Source organism: Arachis stenosperma, chromosome 7, assembly GCF_014773155.1.
Source record: "Arachis stenosperma cultivar V10309 chromosome 7, arast.V10309.gnm1.PFL2, whole genome shotgun sequence".
Taxonomy (NCBI): domain Eukaryota; kingdom Viridiplantae; phylum Streptophyta; class Magnoliopsida; order Fabales; family Fabaceae; genus Arachis; species Arachis stenosperma.
Window position 1 is genome coordinate 90101523 of NC_080383.1, and position 26893 is coordinate 90128415.

General features: G+C 32.1%; 1 protein-coding gene across 1 annotated transcript; it reads right to left on the reverse strand.

Moving 5' to 3' along the window:
• Nucleotides 1–15884: 15884 nt before the first annotated feature.
• On the reverse strand, nt 15885–17220 carry LOC130940112 (tetraketide alpha-pyrone reductase 1-like). The gene is made up of 3 exons (XM_057868162.1): nt 16933–17220; nt 16110–16654; nt 15885–16041 (listed from the first exon to the last, which is right to left on the reverse strand). Exons 1-3 carry the CDS (start codon nt 17218–17220, stop codon nt 15885–15887), a joined length of 990 nt encoding a protein of 329 aa, XP_057724145.1.
• Nucleotides 17221–26893: the final 9673 nt, after the last annotated feature.

The following is a 26893-nucleotide window of genomic DNA, read 5'->3' on the forward strand; positions in this document are numbered from 1 at the left end:
AAGAGGTCACTACAAACCCCTTGCTCATATAAAAGGCCTGAGCCCTCTGATGATGCAGATAAGTCACCGACGCTCAGGAAGAAAAGACTGTCCCACAAAAGTTCTACAGATTATCTTTATCAGCCAGTCAATACAATCCCATTCATTGCAACCCTCAGATCTTATAAGAAAGAATTTTCACCTTTAGTGACTCAGACTGATGAAAAGAAAATCACTAGAAGACCTTATGTAATTCTTTAGGGGATTACTCCATATGGACATCAAGCAACAACTCTTCAAGAGGAAGTCTTTAATTGGTACATGGATAATGTAGTCAGTTAAAATAAAGTATTACTCCGAATAAACCATACTCTTGATGCTCTTGTAGAAAAAACTGAAGGTCTTTCAGCACAATTAGGATCTGTGGCAGAACAAGTTACTGAACTCAAAAACCGGCTCTCTACACAGGCTTTTCAACTTGACCAAGAACTCAAGACCTATATTGATAATAGGTACTTTGACCCAGAATTTCACAAGAAAAATAGAGAACGGGATCAAGTTAAGGCCCTACTTCGACAAATTAAGATGGACAAAAAACAAAGCAGATGTACCCCAGGCACTGGCTATAAACCCATTATCCATGTATCCTAAATCATATCCCTCATATTCACCTGTCTTATTTTCCTCAACATATTCACCACCTGAAATCCCAAATTATGAGTCCATCTTCAAATCCACTTATCATTTAGCCAGACAAGCAAATACCAAAAGATCTATCTCTCCTCAAGGGCAGCGTTACTCGTCTCAGCCACAACCACCTCAGTCTCAGCCATCTCTCCAACCTAGATCTCGTCCTCCTTGAAAATCAGGAAATTTTTTCAGAGAAGATACACCTTTTAATGCCCCTACAAAAGATAAGGTCATTAAAGAAGGGTCACCTGCCCTAGGCCAGACAATTAATACCCTTACTCTGGATAATCAATCGCACAGTGCAGAAATCACTGATGAATCTGATGATGAGACTGCTAAATCTAGTGAAGAAACTGATGAATGGTCCGAAGAAGACTATGAAGCAGACCTCTCAGCAATAGCGATGGTCAACCCTGTAGAAGAAGAAGAGGAAGAAATAACCTCTGAAAGAGATGAACCAACAGCTTTAGCTAATCCTACTCAGACAGGATCCTCTAAAGTAACAACTTCTAACAGATGGTTCACCTTTGATGATATCCCACCATCAAGATACAGAGAAAGGTTAAATGAATTTGGTGCTTGGATTGAAACTACCATGGCCAATCCAAATCTTTCAAGTAGACAAGTCTTTGCAGATTTTATAAATCGGATGACTGGAAATCTCCGAGAATAGGTTAACAACCTTTTTGAGTATGAAAGACTCCAGCTCATTAATAGTACTTCTTCTCAGTTTTTGGGATACTACATCAAGAATTTTTGAGACATTACAATTATCCAGAAAAGAAATTTCCAAGAATATTTTGAAATGAAATACTGTTCACTTAATATAAAATACTTGGAGAAACATTATAAGAGGATGGCTGCTAAATATTATCCTCTTGGAGGAAACAATAATCCGCCACTTAAACAAGTCTTCATGGCATCCTTACCAGATGAACTTCATCCAGAATTACAACGGATGATGATGACTTTTCGCAAAGAAGTGGCTACCACCACCATTGGAGAAATATATCAGTTGGCTCTAGCTGCTCTGGATAAGCTGTGTGAAAAACAATAAATGTTCAAACGGCTCAATCAAAATTCTAGTAAACTCAAAGGGATATGTAATAAATTCTACTTGAAGATCAAATGCAAAGAGTCAGGCATGTGTGAATGCAAGCCAAAGAAGAAAACACATTGGCAACCACAATCTAGAACATTCCAATAGAAGGCATTCAGAAGAGGAAGAAGGAAGCAAAGATACCGTTATTTCAAAAGGAGAAGGCCCCATACTAAATCAAACAAATGCTTTATTTGCGAAAAACATGGCCATTTTGCTGAATCATGTCCTAATAAGACAAAGAAGGAGATAAAAATACTTCAGTCTTTAATGGATGCAGCTTCCATCGAGGATGAAGAAGATCTTGAATCAGTACTTGAAGAACAAGAAAGCAAAGATGGTGAGACCCAATATGTTTTTCAAGACTCTGATTTAGGAAGAAGCAGTTCAGAAGAAGACCTCCCACCAAAAAGGTCAATCTTTACCATATCCTCCATCGCTTCCATCACCACAAGAATTTCTAAAGGATCAAACATCCCGAAAGAAGAACTTAGATATCTAGGATTCTTGGGAATAAAACAGATTGATGGCACTCCCTGACCTCATTTTGATATAAAGATCAAGACGTCTATCTATGACAAACCAATAAGAGTTGTTGCTTTAATGGATACTGGTTCTTGTGTCACTGTCCTAAAACTACATGTCTTACCAAAAGAAATGTGGGCATCTTTTGCCAAGAGATTCGCGACAGCTAATAGTGAAGTCTTCACCATCAATCTCATTTCCAAAAAAACCAATTGGATTGAAAATATTTGCAGGCTAGACCACTTGGCTCAAAGTACTGAGAAGTTATTTCCCAGACAAAAATGTCCTGTTTGGATTTGATACCTTTTTACGAACCCATGGACTACACATTAAGTCCACTGGCCTAAGTTACAAAGGGCAGTTCTTGCCTTTTACAAGAATACAAAGCATCTTTGAAATTCAAGAAGCTCTGGAAAAATACAAGGAGATCCAGCAACAACTCCTTAATGCCTGCTGCGATAGTCATGATCAATTCAACCATCCTGCACCTTTGTGAAAAAATCCAGATTTCTATATTCGCCTTCCTTTTAAAAGAAACGAAGACATCAACCCAACAAAGGCCACACATTCGGGAATGAATCCTAAAGATCTCAGGTTGGCAAAAGCTGAATGCACAACCTTTCTTATTCAAGGACTCATTGACCCAACCAATTCTAACTGAGCATGTCAAGCCTTTTATGTTAAAAAAGGGCCAAGCAAAGTAGAGAAAAAAAGAGGCTTGTTATTGATTATAAGCCACTTAATGTCTTTTTACAAGATGATAAATTTTCTCTACCAAGAATCTCAATTATTACACAAAGACTGAGTGGAGCAAAAATATTTAGCAAGTTTGACCTAAAGGCTGGCTTTTGACAAATTAGACTCCATCCTAAAGATAGATACAAAATAGCATTTTGCATCTCTGAAGCCCAATATCAATGGACAGTAATGCTATTTGGACTCAAAGTAGCATCATCTCTCTTCCAAAAAGTAATGACCAAAAACTTTGAGCACATATTACACTCCACACTCATTTACATTGATGATATCTTACTGTTCTCAAAGAACAGAGAAGCCCATAAGGAGTTCCAGGCCCAATTCACTCAAATCGTCAAAAATCAAGGAATCATGCTATCATAAAAAAAGAGCTCTCTTGCAAAAATAAAAATTGAGTTCCTCGGGATGGTCTTCAAAGATGGATTCTTTCAACTAGGAGATCATATTGCCAAAGAACTAATCCACTTCCCTGATGAAAACATGATGGTTAAACAAGTCCAATGATTCTTGAAAATTGTAAACTACATCAGAGGCTTTATCCCATATGTGACTAGACAACCAACCAGCTGTCAAAACTCTTGAAAAAGAAGCCCCTACCATTGGGGACTTGAACAAACCACAACTGTCAAAATCCTAAAGAAGATAGCACAAGACCCCTTCCTTTAAAGATTTCCAGCATGGGAAAAAGAATATTGCAGACAGATGCTATTGATGAATTCCGGGGTGCTGTGTTACTTGAAGAAATTGATGGGACAAGACACTACTATGCGCATACTAGTGGACAATTCAAAGAATCTGAAAAATACTACCATGCTACTTACAAGGAGATCCTTGCTGTTAAACGAGGGATAGAAAAATTCAATTTTCACTTCAGTTCTTATCATTTCACTGTGGAGATGGATAACACCTTTTTCCCATCAATGTTGAAAATAAAGAAAAAGATTCTGTTAGACTCTCAGCTCTTACGATGGAAAGAATGATTCTCTCGTTATAAATTTGAAATGAAACACATAAAGGGACACCAAAACACACTTGCTGATTTTCTGTTTAGACCTACCAAGGAACCAATCCCAAAACCAGTCCATTATATTTGCACTATGAGTACACACAACCCTTCATACACCATTCCATTTCCTGATTGCCCGCTTCACAGAAGCCCATACAGAAGAAAGATTGGTCCTTTTTCTCTCAAAGCAAGACTCCAGACAGAATTTCAAATAAATTGCCTAGCCGAAAAAACCTTGTTTTACTCGTTACACCAGCTCCTTATCATAACCCAAATCCATCCGAACCCAAGGTACTTCAACATGGATACCCTTTTTTGCACTATACCAATAATCCAAGGACCTATATTAGAGGAAATGATGTGGTATATATGGGCTCTGTCTTTCATATACACATGTGCTATTATAGTACCGATCTTCCTTATTTACCATATATTGTGTAACAACACCCAGGCACAATCCCATTTAGTCCGGTTATTCTCTATGTATGCTCCACTTGATGCATGGAGAGGAATGTTATATAACATGCTCGACTGGCATCAATTGTGGGATAAAACTTCTCAGGCAGAACAAAAATTCTGTTGTTTTGTCACTCTACAGAGGAGTTATTTTACTAGAGGAGACCCACACACCATGAACAAGATCAATATTGTTGGATACTCTACAATATGACCCACAGATGAAAGACAATCTTAAATGCCTTAGCCAAATACCTCTGTCAACTTTGATAACCTGGATTGTATGGAGAAAGAGATGCAGTCGAAGGACTCCCATTCCAGACAGATGTCCCGCCAATAACACTCCAAGAGTTCCAATCTAGATTCATAACCTCAGGAATAATTAATCAATTTGGACAATACTATTTTTACGCTTCAAGAGATCAGCCTAGCACATCTAGACATATCCCAATAGCAAACAGAAATTCTGATGAAGATCTAAATTCTGAAGATCTAAGTGGAAGAGTATATGCCTGATGATTGGATTTTTGATGGTTTAGAATTTCACAAATGAAATCTCGTCGAAGTATAGTTTCTAAACCAAATAATAATCCTTTCATACAAAAGATTGTTTGTCACTAAAACAAACCCCTAAAATTAATAACCGAAGTATTCAAACCTCGGGTCGTTCTCCCTAGGAATTACAATAAAGTGTCTTGTTATTGGTTATGAGTTATGTTTTGAGGTTTTTGATAAGAGGCATAAAAGATAAATGACAAGGAAGTAAACTAATAGCTAAAAAGGTCTTGGCAAGGGTTGGTGGTCAAGGATCTCTATCCTAATCACTAACCACAATATGAGAATTGGCAAGGATTAATCTCATTAAGTCATCCTCTAACTAGCAAAGGAAAGTCAAATGAGCTATATCAATCCTAGTCCATAAGTCCTAACTCTCCACTAATTCAATTAATGAGAACTAGAGTCAATGGATCTCAATCATCAATTACTTGGACATTAGCAACTCAATAAGTCCTAAGTTACCTTTCCAAGCCAAGAGCATAAAATTCTACTCTAAAATTCTACTCTAAAATCCAACCAAGCATTTTATCAAACACTTGGAAGGCAATAAAAGGAAAGCATAGTAAAATTACAAGGAAAGTAAATCTACACTACTCAATTGCAAGGAAATAAATAACAACAAACCAAATGAACAAGATCTACATAAATTATCTCAAATTGCATAAAAGGAAAATAAGAGAAACAAAAATAGATCCACAACAAAGTAAAGAATTACAAGGATTAAAGTACAAAACTAGAGAGAGGGAGAGTAGAGGAGTAAGAATTGATAAAGGAATAATAAATCAAAGCATGAATTAAATCTAGATCTAAGAGGAGAGATTAACCTAAACCTAATCCTAATTCTAATTCTAGAGAGAAGTGAGAGCTTCTCTCTCTAGAAACTAACTCTCCAAACTAACTAGCACTAAAGATGATTAAAGATTAATTGATTGATGCCTTCCCCTTCAATCCTTGGGCTTTTAAATCTTTTCCTGCCAAAATCCATCTCCTAATGGGTCCAGAAAACCCTCCAAAATCACCAGGCACGAGTTGCATTAAAGGAATCACGTGCGGACTGCGACGCGTACGCGCACAGCACGCGTACGCGTCCTTGGCCTATTTCGCGAGGTGCGCGCAAGTGCCTGGTGCGCGCGCGCGTCCTTGGCCGAGATCATTTCTTTGCCTTTTCATGCTTCTTTCCACTTGCATGCTTTCTTCCTTGCTCCTTTGATCCATTCCTAGCCTATTTCAACCTGAGATTACTAGCAAACACATCAAGGCATCTTGTGAAATCAAGGAGGAATTAAAATTATCAAATTAAAGGCTTAGAAAACATATTTTTATACTTAAGTACAAATAAGGGAGAGATCACAAAATCATGATAATTCATTGGCTAAATGTGAGGAAAGGTTATCAAAACGCTCTAAATTCAACACAAGATAAACCCTAAAAACGGGGTTTATCAATGTCCTACCACCAAACCCAACCAGAATTGATTTAGGGATATCCAATGACACCGAAGGCCCATACTCAGACCCATATGACCCGTATCTGCAAGATGCCCGAGATCTTAATGAAGAAAACATTGAAGATCCGTTTACCTATTTACAGGACCCGGATATGGATCTTAGAGCAGTTAATTTGGCCTCTGATGATACATCATCTTTCTCAGACGGTGACGAGACCCTTCTAGAAGACTATTTTAAACTGTCCATTTACTAAAAACAATGTCCCGACTATGTATAATTATTGAGTGCACTAAAATAAAGTGACCTCCATCACTTGTCTAAGTAAAGTCAGAAAGAGATAAGGCTTATCCTTATCTTCCAGCTGGCATTGTATGATAGGTTCGTTTAAATTCTGTAAGATATTGTTGTCATCTCGAGACTCCTATAAAAGGAGGAACTCACCCCAATTGTAGACACATCTCAATGAACATTGTAATATATCCATTTTTCCTATCTTACAAGATGTTCTAAATCCCCTTTTTTTCTCTCTGAAAGCTTAGTTAGTGTTATTTCCTTCTTCCTCATTCAGTGCCATTAAGTATGCTCTGAGCTTGTCTCTGTTCACAAAGGATCCTGCTCATCAGAAAATGGCATGGATAGGATCCACAGGAATTTCTCATAGTGGAAAAGGGACTCGATATTATAATACCAAGTTTTACTCGGGCCCGCACTCGATAAAATAGTTGATAAGAGTGACTGGGATAAGCATTCAAAGTATTATAGCATTATCCTCGTGAAGTACTGGAGATGATTTTGATAATAAATTTTAAAATAATGTTATACATTCAAGTCTTTTTGTTAATTAAATTCGATTAAACTGGTTTAATATAACAAAAATTAATTATGACTAGTATTATTTCAAGTCTTATTGTTTAACTTGATTAAATTTGATTCATAAAAGACTTAGATATATAGTACTACTCTAAATTTAAAGATAGGAAAAATAAAAGAAAGGAGTAAAAAGAATTTAATGTCTATATAAAATTATTTTTTTAAATAAATTCTTTTTAGTAATTTAAATATAAGTGTTCATTTTTATTAATAAATTACTGATAATAGTTATGAAGAACTTAAATAAGACTTAAATAAGTTTTTATTTTTTATAAAATATACGTATTTTGGACAAAGTAAAAACATATGTTGTGTATAATACATAAGAATATATCAAATTTTTATTTAAAAATTAAACAAAAAATATATATAATAATTATTATAAATATTTTACAAAATTATAATTAAAATTAAAATTTAATGATTGTTAATATTAAAAATATTAAAAATAATTAATATTTATTTTAATCAATTTGGATTGGATGAGTAGTTATTTCCTTCGTATGTTTAGGTAAGTATTAGGGGTTTAAATTTCACGTTACGTATGTAGTAATCCATTGGCTAGCAACGTACTTTTAATAAATAGAATTTCAATCCGTAGTGAATTAGTCTTTGGCCTACCGAGTTAAAAAATATCATGAAAAACATATTTGTCTTTAAAATAGAATAATTTTTCATTGATAGCAATACTTATAGAGATTTATCTTTATTAAAATTTATCAAAAATAATTTTATTTGTTGATATTATATTCATTCTTAAAATCAAAATAATATGATTAATATTTTTATTCGTTAAAACTTCAGATTTTATTACCACAATACTATTGTTGAGTATTAGTTAGCATGAAGAGAAATTATAATAACTTTTGTTATTTAATATATAATTTATTGATTTATTCCATTAAAAAATAATTTATTATCCCCTAAATTGGTCAATACATTTTATTATTTCTTACGCTATTTTATCTGACAATAATTACCATTAAAAGAAAAGTAAGTAACCACATTATCCAATAATATAAGATACAAAATAATTTTTTATTTTAAAATTAAGTCTAATAAGTGAAATAAAATTTAAAATAATATTTTATTTTTTATTTAAATTTAAATTTGAATTCAAAATTGACTAGCTCACCTTTTTAATTTTAATAAAAAAAATTAGTTCATTGCAAAAATTTAGCATTTAATAATTTTAATTTCAATTTTAATTACCAAAAATTAAATTTAAAATTAATTATAACTTAATAATCGAGATATATATATATATATATATATATATATATATATATATAATATGTAATAATATTTAATGTATAATTTATTTATTTTTTTTGGCAGGGTTAATATATAATTTATTAAGAGTTAATTTATTGTAAAAAATTTTATAAACTTTATAGTATGTGAAAATAATAATCTCACTTTTTGTTATTATTTGAGAAATTATTCACAATTTTTTATGATGTAATTAACTTAATTAATAATTTTTTTATTATTTTTCTACTAAAAAATATTAATTTACACTATTTATATAATTTTTTTAATATTAATAAGTAAGTAAGTATTTGTACTGTTATATTTATTGTCTTAGATGATGATTTAAGTTCTTTGGTATGTTAAATAATATACATAACATCTTATACTTTAAATTCATTAATTTATCCATATTAAGAAAAAAAATTATACAATAAATCATATGTAATAAAAATTAGTTGATTGACATGCACATAAATTAACTATATGGTCATCACAAAAAATAAAAAATTATTTATCATATATAATAACTTTTATATATAAAGTGTCATGTATATATTGAGATGAGTTATTTTAATTATGTGAGTAAATATTGTTATTTTATTTTTTTATTACATTAGTAAATAATATTTAAAGCTAAAAGAGACAAAAAAGATAATTAAATTTTTTTAATTTATATTTAACTTTAATATATACTAAATGTTATAATATTTAATAATATAATATTTGTTACAGTAATAAGTCAAAATATTAATTCAAGATATACTTAGGCCAAGTAAAATCCACAAACAAGCAAGATCAACCTAAGCCCATTGTTAAGATTCTAAATTCAACTTAAATTTAAGAGAAAATGACAAATCGATCTCTGATTTTTTTGGTCCAACGACATTTAAGTCCTGAAATTTTAAAAATATATTTAAGTCTCTTACTTTTTCAAAATCTAGACACATCAATCCCTGAGTTTAATTTATCCAATTTTAAAAATTTTCTCACGTGTGTATCTGTATCAACTAAGCCAGTACAATGGAAGTCATGTTTGATTTTTCCGTTGGGTCTGACAGGCCCAAGTGAACATGATGGATCGATATATCCAAGTTTTGAAAAGGTCAGAAAGTTAAATATATTTTCAAATCCTCAAGAATTTAAATATCCGCAGATTAAAAAGTTAAGGACCTATTGGTCCTTTTCTCTAAATTAAATATTTTAAAATCTAATGCAGATAAAATTCACGTGTCTCTTCTCAAATTGGCTCGAATTAGATCTCCATTACTATTTAGAGGCGGTAATGGGTATTTTGGAGGAGCAGTGGATCCTTTTTCGTCCCTCACTCCTGTTTAAAAAAATTTCCCACGTTCCCTTTCTATCTTTGTCACAAGTTCTTGTTTAATTATTCTCTCTAGGGAACGTAGATACCACACGTATCAATGGATTATAAAATTTTTGAATAAAAACTAACAAAAAAATATAATATAATAATTATAAAATAATCAATTCAATATAATTCAACACAATTTATAACATATTTATTATGAAAATAACATTTCAAAAGAAAAAATATAAAAAAATCTTCTAACATAATAATATAACATATTTTTTTTGCGACAAGACTAAGCGATGTAGTGACGGATTTGAGAGGTATAGAAAGTGAGTTAGAAAGAGAGATGCAAAATCAAGCCTGAATATAAATATAAGTATTAATTATTTTAAACTAAATTAATTTATATTCATACCAAAGAATATTTATTTAGAATTATAATTTAAATTTTGGTTTTATTAAGTAGACAATGACTATTGTAAATAATATAAATAATGGATTCTAGAATTGACCCAATAAAGTAAAAAAATACTCCACTCCAAATTACCTCCTAAATCTTAACATTAAGATAAGCACATCTAGTGAATTGAACATCCAACCATTGTTAATTACGCATGAATAAATCGAATCAGAAGAAATAATCATCTAATTAAAAATAATGAACATAATCACTTGCACACCTATTGAATTGAACATTCGACATATCTATTGTTCATATTGTTTAGTATTCTCATTGTCTACCATTACTTTTCTTTTAAATTTTCTTACGGGGAATGAAACTAGTTTTTTCTTTTTCTTTTGAAAAAGTATAGGTAGACAATAAAAATATTAAATAATGTGAACAATTGATATATCAAATGTTTAATTTACTAGGTGTGCTAATGATTATCCTAATTTTAAGATTTAAGTGGATAATTTGATAATGTAGTGTATTTTTACTCTATTGGACTAATTTTAAAACCCATTATTCACATTATACACAAAAATCATTGTCTACTTAACAAAGTCACTTTTCTTAAAAGGAAAAGTATAGGGAACCAAGTGTGTAACCAGCCAAGAATTAAACAACTCAATTAATTATAATTATTAATAATTAATTTTAAATTTTTTAAATTCAAAATTTAAATAAGAGTAAAGTATTGTTTTTGTCCCCAACGTTTGGGGTGAATCCTATTTGTGTCCCTAACGTTAAAATTGTCCTATTTGTATCCCTAACGTTTGTAAAAGTGATTCAATGTTATCCTGCCGTTAATTACACATCATGAGCGCATTAGTTTGAATTTTAAAAATCTCTTTTTGAAGTTAGAATATAAATGTCTGGAATAGAATCGATGATCCACTCCGAAAAATAGCTCATCAAAAGTTGAAACTAATTCGTACAACATTTACATAATTCACTTTTTTAGGGATATAATTGAATCTAAACACAAATAGTGGGTATAATATTAAAATCGAACACATTCAAGTGATACCTAATTGAGAATGAATACATAATAATTGAAAAATATAATCTGATTTGTTAGTATAATTGATAGTAGGATAACATTGAATCACTCTTATAAACGTTAGGGATACAAATAGGACGATTTAAAAGTTAGAGACATAAATATGACTTACCCCAAACATTGGATACAAAAACGATACTTTACTCATTTAAATAATTAGAAACTGATTAAGTAAACCTAATTAAAAACTATAAAAACCTTATCCATCTCTTCCATATTAACCTGCACACCCCAACAACAACACACACAGATTCTCTCTCTCATTGTCAGTCCTCTCCAGTCCTGCCCTCACCCAACACGACCTAAGAAGTTTGCCGCCGATAAAACAGTCGAGTACGTCAAATCCGGCATGGTCTTTGGCAACGAGTTATCTGTGGCTCTCCCTTAGCGGCGCCACCATTGCCATTCCTATCTTACCTCTATTCATCATGTTGAAGGCAGTGACTTCCGAAGACAAACTCATTTTTGAACCTTCCAATTCCTCAAAAGAAATCAGTAACATCATATACCCTATACCCGCGGCATGGATCAATTATTCATCGGGTGATTCCCTGTCCCTTCAACTCACTCCATACAGCTCCGGTAACATCCCCGTTAGCCAATTCACCAACAAATTGGGTGGGATTTTTTTTACCAGATTTCCGTCGGACAAAAATGCTAGTTTGGTTGTCTAAATCTGGATAGAGTCGGCACTGACGATTTTTCCGTTGAGGCGCCTGACGAGTTCAAGAGCGAGGCGGCTTTTGTCGATTGTTCAAGGAGGAAGGAGTGATGGAACACAGACTGATTTTGAACAATTACAAAAATATAAAAAAACATTTATTTAATATAAAAAAATATCCTAATACTTAAGAAAAGAAATGTTTAGCTATAAGATTTAAAAAAATTTATATAATTCTTAAAAAAATAGGAATATCCATATCTATAATATAAAAAATTTGAAAAATACATTAAAAAATATCTATTTAATATGAAAAAGAAAAATCATAATGCTTAATAACTACCCACTAATAATGGCCGCACGTAGTCTCAACTTTGATAACTACCCACTATGTATAACTACCTAAACACACTCTAATCACTATCATGTTCTTGTGCTTATATATACACACCCTGCACTTTGCATTGGTTTATCACCACTTTTTGCTTCTTCAACATCCATTCTTAATAAAGCATGTCACATCTATTTAAATGTGTGATTCTTTTCGTCATGCTGTGTACCACAGCTGCGAGGGAGTTCAAAGTTGGTGATCACTTTGGTTGGCGTGTTCCTGATCCCACTGACACTTCATTCTACACCCATTGGGCTGAAAGAAACAGGTTCCAAGTTGGAGATTCTCTCGGTATATATTTATATCTATATCTATGGCATTTGCAATAAGACTTATGCAACTTATGAATGTTAATTTTCTTTGTTTTTTGCAGTATTTGAGTACGAGAATGACTCGGTTCTAAGTGTGGAGAAATGGGACTACTTTCACTGCGATGCAAGTAACCCCATCACAGCCTTTGACAATGGCAAGAGCATTCTCAATCTTGATAGCCCTGGTGCCTTCTACTTCATCAGTGGAACCGCTCATCATTGTAGCAGAGGACAGAAGCTTCTTGTGGAGGTTATGTCCCCACAACATCATCCAGTTCCAGTTCCAGAATCCCCACCACCCTCTTTGCTTGCACCGCAAGGTATCTCGCCTATCTCGCCGTCGCCGATGTCTCCTTCGCCTGAAGCCTTCTCCCCAGTGGCTTCCTCTCCTTATGGGAGCATAGAAGAAGATTCAGCCTCTATTATGCTTAGTAATTCAGCAGTTATGGCTCCCTTTGCTACATTTTTGGTTGTGTTACTCTTAGCACTTTGAATGTACCTCTTGTTATGTTTTTTTTTTGGAACTCCCTAGTTGTTTAGGCATTAGTGCATTACCATTTAACCTATTCTTTTTCTGCAGCAGAGACTCTGATATATTGTATGGACCAAGCAGTTCGGTTTGATTCGGTCCAAATTTTATCGGATTTGACCGATTCAGTTCGGTTTATTATTTTAAATGGTCGTAATTGCAGACCGAATTGGTGATAGTCCAATTCAGTTTTAATAACTATATTATATATACAGTCAAAAAAAATTTTAGTTGACCATATTTTAAAATTAAAATTTTAATTTTAATTTTTTTGTTTTATTTTTTTTTAAATTAAAATTTAAAATTTTGATTAAAATAAGATAATTTTAAAAGTGAATTTCTATATCTCCTTGTAATTTGTTTGCATTGAGTCGAGTTATAGATAGGCATTCCTTTAATTTATCTAATAATGTTACTTATCTTTTTAATTTATCTAATAATACTAGTTATCTCTTAAAATTTAGTCTTTATTTAATCTTTTAATTTAATAATATTATTTAATTATTTTTTAATTAAATCACTTTTTTAAATTTTTAGGAATTAACTACTTAAAAAGACTCACAATATCAAATTTAAAAATAATCCTAACTTCACTTTTCTCGTTCTCATTCACAATAAACTATACAAATTCTTATTCTTCTTTCTCTAACCACATGTCTAGCCACAGAAAATCACCACATCTGCCTCGCTGCCAACCCGCACAGCGCCTATCCGCCACACAATAAAAGAAAGAGTGGCAGAATGGTGTTACAATAAAAGGTAAACAGTAACGGTTTAATAATTCAAATAGTGACATTTTAGAAGGCGAGTTCAGGTCAAGTGGAGGGCATCAGGAATAGTGCCATTTTTAAACCAAATAGATGAAACAAGCAGAAGGAGATACACTTAGGTGTGATTCGTTGTAGTGCTTCTTTTACTCTAATGCTCTTTTTATAACATTTTCTTTTGACATCTCTATGAGAAATAATATGCGGTACGGTGATGCAAATGATCAAGTCAATTATAAGTTTATAACAAAATTTATTGTTATAAATAACACACTAGTTTTGATATACATCTAAAATTTATTTTAACATATCTAAAATAATAAAATAATATATAAAATAATTTTGATATACATTCAAAACTCATGCAAAGATAATTGTATTTATTATTCTTGTTAAATAATTATATACCCACTTTGTCTTTATCTGTCTCTCTATATATTTCTATAATTATTAAAATTCAATACAAAAAATTAAATTTTAAATTTATATAACTATCATCATATATATAACATAAATTAAAATAAAAACTTAAAAATAATATAATATTATTAATCATTTAATTTTACTAATTATTTAACATATATTATATATATATCGGAACGGATAGAATATTATCTAAACTCAAACTTGCTACGAATTCCAATGCCTTTTTCTTTTCGGCGACTATTTGGTGGATTTGGAGGGATTGTAACAATGATATTTTTAATCCAGTTAATCCATAGAGAATGGGTAAGGTTATAGCTCTTATTCATGCTTCTCAATTTAAACTTCATAAGTTCTTATCTATACATCATGTATCTACTCCCTCTTATTTCCTGCTTTCTTGGTCTCCTCCTATCCAATTTTCGATTAAAGTAAACTGTGATGCTAGTATATTTGGTGAATCTGTTAGTTTTGGGTGTGTATTGCGTGATTATAATGGCTCTTAGTTATGTGGTTGTGTTGGTTCTTTACCACTTGCTACTATTCTTCGAAGCGAACTTTTTGCAATTTGAAGATGGCTAATTCTAGTATGGGAAGCTGGTTTAGAGAGGTTACTTGAAAAACGGATTGTTTGGATGCTTTTATCCTTGTTAACGATAGAAACAACCAAATGCAAAGTTTTGATAATGATTTGGTGACTAAAATCAAAGAAGTTTTAAGTTGGAATTGGAGAGTAGAAGTCAATCTAATTCAAAAAGATGCCAACCAAGTTGCTAATGCTTTGGCTAAATATATAGCATCTAATTACATACAGCAATTGGAATGAAATGAACCTTGAAAAGATTTAACAATGTTGTTACAACGGGACTACATCTCTAGTGTTTAGTGTGTTTTCTTTGTTTTTTTACTTATCCTTAGACACCAAAAAAAAAACTTGCTACAAATTCGTGTAGTATTGACATCCTATATGCAATCCCAGACTTTAAGAATTCAGTATTACGGAACGTATGTATAAATTCCTGTTTTTGTTTTTTTGAGTCAACAAGAAGGCAGAAGCAACCTCTGTTCTACTAGTTTTCTAGATATGTGACTCATCTTACTTATATTTTACCAAGCAACCTTTCTATTTTTCTTCTTTTGGATTATTTCTATCCACAGTGTTATAGGGCCTAACCTAACAAGTAACAACAACTTTGATTTCTTGGCCGGCAAGGTGGTTATAAACAATAAAATAATTCATATGCAAAAAAGAACTTGACAACTTTATTAAGTGATGGATAATTTGGTGTTAGATTACAAGAATGATCATTCTGAAATAATAATGTATAGATGGAAGGTTGATGATTAAATTGGAGCTGCAGGTTGAAGTGTGAGATGGCCTTGCTGAACAAACGATGCAATGCAGTCATCAAACATTTCTTCAATTGACTTAAACTTGACTCCCAGACTCTTCAGCCTTGATGTGTTCAGATCGTAATGCGGTCTATCTAGTTTCTCGAACCTGAAAATCCAACTAATTCTATTTAATAATTCACTTTAAACCCAAATTAAACATAATTAGCAACAAACCTTTTAGGAATAGGGAGAGTAGGATAACGAGCTGCAAGCAAAGCAACCAAATCATCATTATCCATCACAACAGAGCTGCAAAGGTATCTGCCATGGGAGGCTTCATTCTCATACACAAGGATATGGCAGAGTGCCACGTCATCGATGTGAACGTATCCCATCCTTCCATGCCATTGAAATCTGTCGGTTTCACCTTTGAGCAACCCTAGCACATCAGATGCCGTAGAACACAGATCTGGCGGCAAGCTTGGTCCAACGATGAACGAGGGTAGAATCGTCACTAAATCGATCCCATTCTCTCTGCAATACTCCCATGCCGCTCTCTCCGCCATTGTCTTCGACATCACGTACCATGCCTGCAGTTTCTCGCAGAGCTCCAAGGAGCTCCATGAAGACTCGTCTAGAGGTACTTTTGGATCAAGATCGTCTCGAACCCTAAGAGTTGAAGAAGAGGAAGTTAATACCACTCGATACAACGCCGGATTCTTCTTACACGAACGCAGCACGTTTAGAGTACCTTGGAGAGCCGGCTCCAACATCTCCGCCTGTTACATGCACCAGATTCCATCAAAACTTGAAAGAAAAAGTCTAGTGGCCAGGAATTTTATTAAATTCTGTTCAGCATAGAACTAGCAAAATAGAAATGAGTAATTTTACATTCTTAGATGAAATCTCACACCATTACAAATATTATTAATAGCTATTTGATGATTACAAATCATAAAAATTAATAGCCCTCTAGCACTCTTCAACTTAAAAAAGTTAAGTTTTCATGTTGCACATCTTTATAAAAGACAGAAAAAAATTTGAATGAATAATGTACCTTGGCATTTGACGAAGGCTTGAGGACAGGAGAGGCTATGTGGAACACACCTTTGCATCCGTTGATGGCATTGTCGAAGCTTCCTTCTTCCATTAGATCAGCTTCGACGAGGTGCAGTCTCTCTCTTGCACCTTCTAGACTCCATAAGTGTTCAAATTTCTTGTGCTTACGTAAATCTCTCACAGTTCCAGTGACATTATAACCACACAAAAGAAGTCGCTTGATAAGCCAAGAAGCTAGAAAGCCTGAAGCTCCAGTCACACACACTCTCTCTTTCTCTTTTTCCATCTTCATATCTCTCTCATTCTTATAACATGCATATATATATATATATATATATATACAGCAACTCTTTCCACAAGGATAGAATGATAGAGCTAATTAATTGGCAATTTATTATATTCAACTCCTTGCACCAACAATGCATGACCTTCCTACCTTTGCTCTAACCATGCTGCTAGCCTCCATTACAAATTTCAAACCCTATTCCGTTCAACTACTATTCATTAACGAATTCAATTCTCATGGTCGTAATTCGTATATAGTATAGTATATATTGTAATTGTATAACAAAAAAATGATACGTATAGTTTAGAACTTTCTTATTATTATTATTATTAATATTATTATGATATTATTATCAATTGCGCTAAATGTGTACACTAAAATCAACTACTAAAATTAATCACCAGAGTATAATATACGTTAAAATATAAATCTATATTAAAAATATATTAAACAGTACTTATATTTATACATCAATTATAATGATTAATTTTAATGTATAAATAATATTTTTATATTATTGTATATACAGCAAAAAATATATGAAAGCGAAACTACAACATCATGAACTTGATTGACCAACCCACCAAAGTCCAAACTAAACCCGTTTGATTTTTTTTTAAGTTAGGTATAATATTTAAATTTAAGACTTTTAAATAAAGATGGAGAGACTATACTATAAATGAAGAAGAAAAAATGTTTAAATTTAAAATTAAAAGACTATAACATTTGAGTTATAATTTATTAACAATTAAAATTATTAATTAAAAAAATTTATATGTGTAAGAATATATATTAACTAAATCAATTACATTAAATATATATTAAAATATAAAATATATATAAAAATAAATTAAATTAAATATATATTTATATATAAAATACATAATAATTAATTTACTAACTGATTTTTAATTTGCGTATCGAATTTTTTAAACTCAATCTTTAACAAATATAGCTAGATTCTTTAATCTTGACCATAACGAAATGGTATTATATGTATATAGGATAGGTACGTAAAATCCAAGAGAACAGGACCCAACTAAGTACGGATATCTCTATTGGCCAGAAATAAAACCAAATTTCTATTTCTAAATTTTCCACTTCAGACTTCTGCTTTGAAAACGATTCTCTTAAAAAACTAATTAGGAGTGTAGTTAATTATTAGAGCCAACTAATTAAAAAAATATTTATTATAAAAAAATTATTATCTTTATTTTTAAAATTTTAAAATTAAAAATAAAAAAAACTTGAATTGACTTATGTTATAATTAATTTTCTAAATTTTTTCTTCTAAAAATTAACTTGCTTAATTACCACCTTGTTTAGTATTTATGTTAAGGTTGGCTCCTTAAATTTTTTCTTTCAATATATATTATTGTAATGTTTACTTTAAGACACACGTCAAATTAATAACAGTAAATAATTCACCTTCTAATTTTGTTAATGTGAAATAGACACTTATTATATTTTGCAATGTTAAAAAATTATATCTCCAATATATATATATATATATATATATATATATATATATATATATATATATATATATATATATATATATATATATATATATATATACAGGAAATCTAAACTGGAACATTCACTACAAGAAAACCGGCAGATAGCAGCAGTTATTTAGCAGCGGTTTTATTAAACCGCTGCTAAATACAATATGCCAGCAGTTCTTGTAGCGGTTTTTGAAGACGCTACCAAATGATCATATTTTGTAGCGTTTTTTCGGTAACCGCTGCGAAATGTACCGTTTTGTAGCGGATTTTATAGCGGTTTGAGGGGACGCTGCTAAATAATGTCATTTTGCAGCGGTTTTTCTGTAACCTCTGCTAAATGTCCAGTCTTTGAAAACGTTGATATTCGTTTTGCAGCGGTTTTTCCGAACCGCTGCAAGATTTTTTTAAGTTGAATTTTTTTTTGTATAAACATTATTGCCTTCTTATAATTGTTCTAATCCTCGATATTTTTTTAATAGAAAAATAAGGTTCAAATACTGCAACTTAATTAATGCATTAAATAAATTTTCGATTTTGTGTTAAATAAAAAAAATTCATTACTTAAAAACAAAGCTATACATGGATAACTAAAACCGAATTTACGAGTCATGTTGGCTCTTGTAGTATCAGCTATTATGAGTTTGTATTTAACCATAACTGGTACCATAAAAATCAAATAAACATCCGAATTCACTAACTCAAAACAAAGTTCAATAGAGCATATGAATCTGATTGAGATGAAGTTGTTAGGATTTCAAAAACTACCCAATATTATAGCAGTGTCTCCCCTCTTCATAACCTACTATGCGTCTCTTTCACCCCACACCAGTTTATACTTCTTATTTCAGATAGATTTTACACGAACTCTTCTTTTATTCCTCTGCACAATAATCATATCCTTCTAATCATTGAGAAGAAGGCTCTTAAATTTAACCAAAGGGTTGAAGTGCTTCTGAAACCGAGATTTTAATTTGAATAATTTCTGCCCAGTCACTTAAGGTGAATAAATTTGTCCATCATTGTTCCTTTTTCACTCTTATGTGATTAAATTTTATTGTTTATATCTTTCTGCAATTTATGAATAGTTTGATGATGATTTCTCCTATATGTAACAGATTTTCGTCTTTTGCATTAGCTCTTTTTCGTAATATTTTTCCGTTGTTACTGCAATATTTAGTTCGATACCACAAAGATAAGCACTGGGTCACGTTGTTATCATTTTTTATTCTCCAAAGTGTGCCTTCAAAAATTATTTAATCTTCTTATCACGGAGTTCGAGCACGAGCAGTCCAAGCAGTCATAGCACAAGCACTACAAGCAGGAGCCCTTGATTCTCTTCTTTCCATGGAGGTCCGACACAGTTCCAGCACACCAGTGCCTGCTGCCTGTATCAGCGTCCACCATCCACCACCGCTGTAGCACCCCCGTCCGTTTTCTTTTTGCCCTGTTCTAGTTATATTCTTCCAGATTCTGGTCCATTTTCCTGTTTAACTTTAGTAAGTTTTATTAATTTGGTTAATTATTTGATTTTGGAGCGAACACACTTGGGCCCAACTTCTCAAACTTCTGCTTTCATCTTCGAATTAACTTGAGGCAAATACTTTTGTGGCCCAATTTCTCCTTCCCCATTTATTTATTTATTAATTAATTTTTATCTATTAATGTCTTTTATCTATTTGTCTCTCTCTAACTTTTTTTTTGTCTTACAGAACATACACACTCTCCCTCAGTCTAACCCAGAATTGGAACCCTTTTCAATTTTATTTTGTGTTGTTTGAACTCAATAAATGAGACCCAAAAAAAAAATCTTATTATTAATGGAACAGTACTTTTCTATCTCTACTGAATAGGTTACATGCGAAGTTCATATTTTGGACCTATATATTGAAAATGGACTTATGGTTGTTGCTGTAATTATTGAGATTGTGTGATCCTCTTTATCCACTATAACGTGTCTGATTTTGCTGCCATATGCTTACCGATTCAATTGGATTGTGTGTAAACATTGCTGTTTAGATTTATATTCATCATACTATCATGTTATTCTTGAGTTTTAATAGCAGTTTGTTCGCTTATCTGATATATTGTTCACATATTGCAGCTGGGATTTATGAGGTTGAGCTGCATTTTGATTTACTGGTATTGAAACTTAGTTCTTTCTCCAACCATTAATCTGCGTTGACTGTGATTGTGTTTTGACCTGTAGGAACAAGATATGATTTTGTTGTTATTCATTCATCCATTGACTCAAAGATTGTTGCCATTTCATTTTTAACACCACGGAGTTTGTGTACTTTATTAGCACCTTTGAAAGTTGATAACAGAATTGTAATGATTATTTAATTTCATTTATTTATTATTATTCAGCAAAAAAATTGCTATATAATGTCTTAAATGTTGTTTGAAACTTGATTGATATAATTGGTATAGTCATTGTGCACTATTTGGTTTTCCATTGTCGTTATATTGCTGGTTCTCTAATGACCTTTTGTTGTATTAAGGAATAATCAAATACCAAGGAAACCTCGATACACCGTTAGTGATGCAACCGGACTTGTAGCTGCCCCTAATAGTCAAACCCACGCTAGTCCAGTGAGTTATTTAATGCACCAGTTTTTTAGAATGTTCATTTGCCTTTTAGTGTATACACTTCTTCAATAGAATTTGTAGGAAAATCGAATGAAATAAATTGATGTTCTAACTACTTTGTTTTTAGCAAACGGATGGAACGCATGATACGGCGGAAGAAACTTCAAGTGCACAACGACGTGCAAGAGCCCCTCCACCACCGCGTTCCGGCAACGGTGCTCGACAATCCCGTGTTAACGCTGTACCCTTTCGACCACCTCGCAATGAAACACGGATGGCTTCGTCAAGTGACGTTGGGGACGCTCGAGCTCCTGCGACAAATAGAAAGCATCCACCGGATTCACATGAAGGTGTGGATGACCATTCAGAAGATGAAGACTATAACCCGGAGGCGGATGAGATCGATTCATTCGATGACCATCTAGACAACATGTTTGCTGCACATGAAGTTGAACATCAAGGCAATGTAAACCGCAAAAAAAAGGACACTGATTATTGGGTTGTTGATGTCATAGGTATTATTCTGATGCTTGCTTTTTTGTAAATGTAATGATTCTTCTCCGTGCATTATATTCTCTTAGTAAACTAATATTTGAAGTTTGTTCATTGCTGTTAGAAAATGGTGTGATCTCTTCTATGGAGCTGACTGTTAGGGAGGCATTAGCACTTCATCCTGGAAAGAAGATCGTTCTACACCATAACAGAGAGTTGCAACAAGTTGGTCAGGCAGCGGGCTTGTTGAGCGGTTTCTTGGGGACATTGGGGTCTGATTTTCAACAATTACCAATTTGTGCAAAGAGTTGGAAGACAATGAGCAAGGCTTCCAAGGAGCATGCATATGACCAGGTTAAGGTAATGTTTATGTGGTTTTAAATTTTTCTTGAGAGAGTATTTCATTGTTTCCTTTCAATGGGGATGCTGTTTATTTTTTGTGCAGCAACTCTCCGTTAGTAGGTGGATACACAATTGATTTTCTATTTTATTTGTTTTAGTCTGGTAAATTAGAGAAGGATAGTGCATGTTGGGTTTCTTGTAGTTGAATTCTGTGAATTTTGTTGTCGAGAATTGTTGATGTCATAAAGTATGTCTTTTGATATTACATAAGTCTTTTTGAGGTGGTTAATTATTATATGTTGTCTTTTGATTTGAACAACTTGTAGCGAGTCTTCCACTATGAAGACGATAAAAGAGGGTGGATAAAGCGGGGAATTTTACAAAGAATTGGAAACTGCTGGAGGAATTCAAGAAATCATTTGTTCCATAAGGTTTATGACGAAGAACTAACTTTTGAGGAAAATATCAAGCGTAAGCCAGCAGGAATAGAGGCAAATCACTGGAAAAAGTTTCTTCAATATCGATTGGACGATGACACGAAGGTAACAAATATGTAGTTGAAATTTCAATGTATGCGATTTTAAATTTTAATGAACTACTACTAAATATGCTGAATTTATTGTGATAGTGGAAAAACTACTACCCAAAAGGTCATCACCTAATCATTATTTTTTTTCTTAAGTTGTACGCTCAAGGTTGATTTATAAAATCATTAACAGTGTAGTAATTTATATCTGTTTTGTTTTGTGTGCAGGATAAGTGTAGAAAAAATGCCGTTAATCGTTCAAAGCAACAATACACACATACCGGAGGTTCTAAAACGATGGCAAGAAAGAGACACGAAGAAGTAATTAAATTAACTTCAGTTCAACAATATTTTCGTGTTTCTGGTAATATAGTGTTGTGTTTAATACAAATGTGTGTTGATGATTGTTATAGGAGCAACGATTGGGAAGGCCTATTGGGAGAGGAGAGGGATGGACCATGAGTCATAAAAAAAGGAATGGAAAGTATATGAATGAACAAGCGCGTTTGGTTGGGGTAAATCATGTTCATTACTTTTTCAAATTTCTCTTTGTAATTATTATAATTGAATTTAGATTAGTGTAAATCCGGACCTCACATGTTTGCAGGAAGCAATTGAACTTGTTGAGAGCCAAGACCCCTCTAGCAAGGAATTTTCACAGAATGATTCCCTTGCACAAGTGCTTGGAAAGGAGCACCCAGGAAGAGTTCGTGGACTCGGTATTGGTACATGTCCGAGTCGGTGTTTTCGTAATATTCCAGAGCAGTCGGACTACGGTGTACAGATTGAGGAGTATCAGATGGAGATTGTGAAACTCAAGGCGGAGGCAGCAGAACTCAAGGCGGAGGTAGCAGAACTCAGGGCAGCAGCAGCAGCAGCAGAGGCAAAGAGACAGAGAATGGAGACAGAGGCAGCTGAAGGGAAGGCAAAAATACAGACAATGGGAGATTTGTTGACATACGTAATCCAGCAACAGGGAGGTAACTTGCCACCTGAAATAGCTGCGGGTTTGGATTATTTGAGAAGTGCACCAACCTCATCCCATGCAAGATGATGTGTGGACGCTCTTGATTTGACTTATCAGTGTTGGAATCGGAAGACTCTTTTATTATTGGTCTTTCGTAATGACTTTTGAGATATTTATTTGTAGTTTTTTATTTTGTTGACTTTATTTGTAGTTTACAGTAATGGATGCACTGGATGCAAATTATCGTTATAATGATTCACCTTTGCATTTATTTAGTTATGTTTTGTTTTGTATGTTGTTTTTGGATTGGCTATTGGTTATTTTAATAAATTAACGCAGTTGGCTGGATGAACATATAAAAAATAAGAGAGTTGTCATATTCTATTATAAATTCTGGTTTTTTTTAAAAAAAGTGTTATTCGACATTTGGCAGCGGTTTTAAATCCGCTGCTATATTGATAACAGGATTTATAAACGTATGGCATTTTGCAGCGGTTGACAACCGCTGCAATCTCTCTTAAATCATATTTAGTCGATTTAGTAGCGGATGAAACCGCTGCAAAATAATTTTGCTACAAAATACCATTTAACAGCGGTTGTTCCAGCGGTTACTAATAACCGCTGCTAAGGGTTTAGCCGCACACTATCTTTCAGCGGATTTATCAACCGCTGCTATCCGTTTGGCAGCAGTTAAAAACCGCTGCTAATCCTATCCATAACCGCTGCTATCTGCCGGATGTGGTGTAGTGATTGTTGATTACATTGCAATTATTGGTTGTACGGGAGAACCCACCATGGAAGGGGAATCAATCCACCAATGCCTCTTTAAATAATGGCCTATCAGTATAAGATCACTCCAAATATTGTGTTTGTTTGATTGACATTAAAAAGTGAATGCAGATATTGAAACTACAAAAAAATTCACAGTTGTCATCCACAGCTAATGGCTTTAATTTCTAATAAAACACATGCAAATATTTTTGTTTTCTAGCTATATGGCAAATGCTTTTCCAAGATGATGATTGATATATGTGACATATAATAATGTATATATATGTATGTTCTGAGTATCAACAAAATATTTATTATTACAACGTTCACTAGGCTTGTATTAAATTTTTCTTCACACATACAAACTCTGTTAATTTAATTATTTCTCCCTTTCAATTTTTCCTCGTTTTGGTGTGCATATATTAAGAGCAATTCCAACACTGAGTTTCCTTTATATTTTTTCTGACAAATTGAGTTCCCAACCGTTCGACAGAAATAAAGTTGGGTTCCACACAATTTTCAACAGAAATAAATCCTTCGGAATTTGAGATAGCTAATAATAACTTGTCATTATTATTTAAATAAATAATTATATAAAATTTTAATTAATTATATTAAATAATCAAATAATAATTAATTTAATAATAATTATAATAATTAATTATATTAAATAATTAAATTTTTATTTAATTAATAATTTATATTAATTATTTATGTTATAATTAATATTAAATATTAATTATAATATTATATTAAATTATAATTAATTAAATTTATTTATATTAAAAAATAAATATAATTTTTTTATCTTTTTTTAATTATTTAATATTAATATCTTTTAATATTAATATCTTTTAATAGTGAAATTTTTTTAAGTTTATAAATTTAAATAATATTATTGAAAAAAATTAATTACATTAATTTTAAGTATTTTATTTAATTAATTAAGTGAAACCACAATAGAGACTAAAGTTAGTTCTTTCTAATGAAAAAGAGAGAAATGCTTTGGATTCCTATTTACTATTTATGACGTAAAAACTACTTTTTATGACAGGTGAGTCATAAATAAAAATTGGGATAAATTTTTTATTAGAGATGGTCTAATTAACTCGTCAATCATATACTTAATTAGTTAAGTTCTTCTATTAAAACAGAGTTTGGAGAACTTGAAAACGGAATAAAGAGCAATAAAATTAAATTTTATAGGCAAAACAAAGTAGTAGTACAATGACTTGACAATGATTATAAGAACCCACCATTGACAAAACCACCATAACTTTCAAGATCACAATCCCTGTAGAATATTTCCTTTATTAGCACTATGCAATTTTCATGCAATTGAAAATGAAGTGACTTCTATCTCCAATTCATTCATATTCAGACACGGCCAATATAACTGCAAAAATATAATCATAATCAGAAGGGTATGCATGTTAATTAATTATTACTATTCTCCAAATCTTAGCCCAAATTTTTGTTTTCGTGAGGCATCCAACTTCCCTCAGCTTTGCCAACTGTATTCAAATTTTCTTAGTGTATGCATGTTAATTATCTATGGACAAAATATAACAGGAACAAAGATGCGGGTCATATATATAAACAATGTAACAAAATTATGACTTATATATAACAAGTGTATGCAAATATGCATAATCATTAGTAAAATCCATAATTTGGTTCACGTTTTTCATGGAAGAAGGACATGAATCCAAGTTGGCAAGTCACGTTGCGTTGAAAATATTTGGCACTTATTTCAGTGTAGCAAGCGTTAAGGGACACATACATCTTGTCCCACCAAATTAACTTAATTATATTTATATTATATTGTTATTTAGCTTAGCTTGGCCATTATTTTACTTTCGGCTTTGATTTATAAGAAGATAATGTTTTATCCATACAGCTTTCAATTTAAATCTCACGGCTTGTACTTAATTATTTGGGAAGGTGAAAACTCAAGTGCAATCGACTTTACGTGAAGTTGATAGCTGAGAGTCGTTAGATGAAAATTTAGTCAAATCAGTCAAATCATCTAACAGTTCTTAACTATCAATTTCACGTGAAGTCGACTGCACTTGAGTTTCCACCATTCGAGAAACTTGCGCAAATTGTCAAACTCATTATTATCATTACTGCTCATTTTAACGTGTTTATATTTTTAATATATAGCTTTATGTTAAAATTCTTAATTTTCTTTATTAGTTTTTCACATTAAAAAATTAACAAGCAAGGATTTATCATAGTGAAATAATAAGTGCCTAGTGGCAGGAAAATGAAGACATATAGTTAAGCCAAAAGGAATCTAATCACATGTTAATGTTCCCATTTTCACTCAAATCAGTGTCTCCAAGTAGCATTTTTCTTATTTTTATGTCCATCTAGAAGCATATATTTTACATTGTTTAAAACATGACGGTAGTGGATTGAAACCTGAGGCAATAAAATAATACATTAATTAACAAAATTTGAAGAAAAGAGGAA

Bases quoted from the DNA above. Each gene is read 5' to 3' on its own strand.
- LOC130940112 (XM_057868162.1), bottom strand. From the start codon at position 17,220: ATGGAAAAAGAGAAAGAGAGAGTGTGTGTGACTGGAGCTTCAGGCTTT. The intron at 16,655-16,932 runs GTACATTATTCA...TGCATGTAACAG, and splicing joins AGCCTTCGTCAAATGCCAAG to GCGGAGATGTTGGAGCCGGC. The intron at 16,042-16,109 runs GTTTGTTGCTAA...TTGGATTTTCAG, and splicing joins ACTCTCCCTATTCCTAAAAG to GTTCGAGAAACTAGATAGAC.